We start from the raw sequence: 699 nt of genomic DNA on the forward strand, positions 1-699 counted from the left end.
AAAAAAATGCTCGTGTCCGGAAATAACACTTTTCCTCTGGGATTAGATCTTAAAAGATGGGCCGGACCAGGACATCCTGATCGAGTCGTTCCTGTCTCTGGGCCGCGTGGACCACGTCACCATGGTGATGGCGCTGCACCCCGCCTACCTCAGCTGCTTTCTGAGGACCCAGCATGCCTTGCTGGAGATGGACGGCCCCCTGCCTCGCCACTGGAGACACTACATCACCATCATGGTGAGCAGTGCCGAACGGACTTCCCCTGTCCACCCGACGCCCGACAAAACCGATGTCTGCCTTTGAACCCTTTCAGGGGCAGCGGTTACTACAGCGTACAGCCTATCAGGTTACAGGTTATCATTTATTGGCGCATGAAAGGGTTAATCTGTCCGCTCGTCCCCCTCAGGCCGCCGCCCGCCACCACTGCTCCTACGTGGTACAGCAGCACAGCGCCAGCTTCTTGGAAGCCGGCGGAGACGAGAGCTGGCTGAGTGGGCTGCAGAACGCCCCGCCAAAACTCCGAGGTCTCAACCCCCTCAACAAACTGCTGGCCCACAGACCCTGGCTCATCACACAGCTGCACATCCAGGTCTAACCTAAATATACTTTTGAGGACATTTAACCTAAAAGGCTTCTTAAATTAAAAATGTTGTAAGTGAGAAGTATCTGGCCGTGGTAAAAAACAAAACAAAAAAAAAAAA

General features: G+C 53.5%; 1 protein-coding gene across 1 annotated transcript; it reads left to right on the forward strand.

Annotated features, from left to right (window-relative positions):
- The first annotated feature begins 9 nt into the window (after nucleotides 1–9).
- Nucleotides 10–695, forward strand: LOC109508905 (sestrin-1-like). Its single transcript, XM_019858835.1, has 2 exons — nucleotides 10–235; nucleotides 405–695. Exons 1-2 carry the CDS (start codon nucleotides 122–124, stop codon nucleotides 591–593), a joined length of 303 nt encoding a protein of 100 aa, XP_019714394.1. The 5' UTR covers nucleotides 10–121; the 3' UTR covers nucleotides 594–695.
- Nucleotides 696–699: the final 4 nt, after the last annotated feature.

Source organism: Hippocampus comes, unplaced genomic scaffold, assembly GCF_001891065.2.
Source record: "Hippocampus comes isolate QL1 unplaced genomic scaffold, H_comes_QL1_v1.1 C16691100, whole genome shotgun sequence".
NCBI classification, from domain to species: Eukaryota; Metazoa; Chordata; class Actinopteri; order Syngnathiformes; family Syngnathidae; genus Hippocampus; species Hippocampus comes.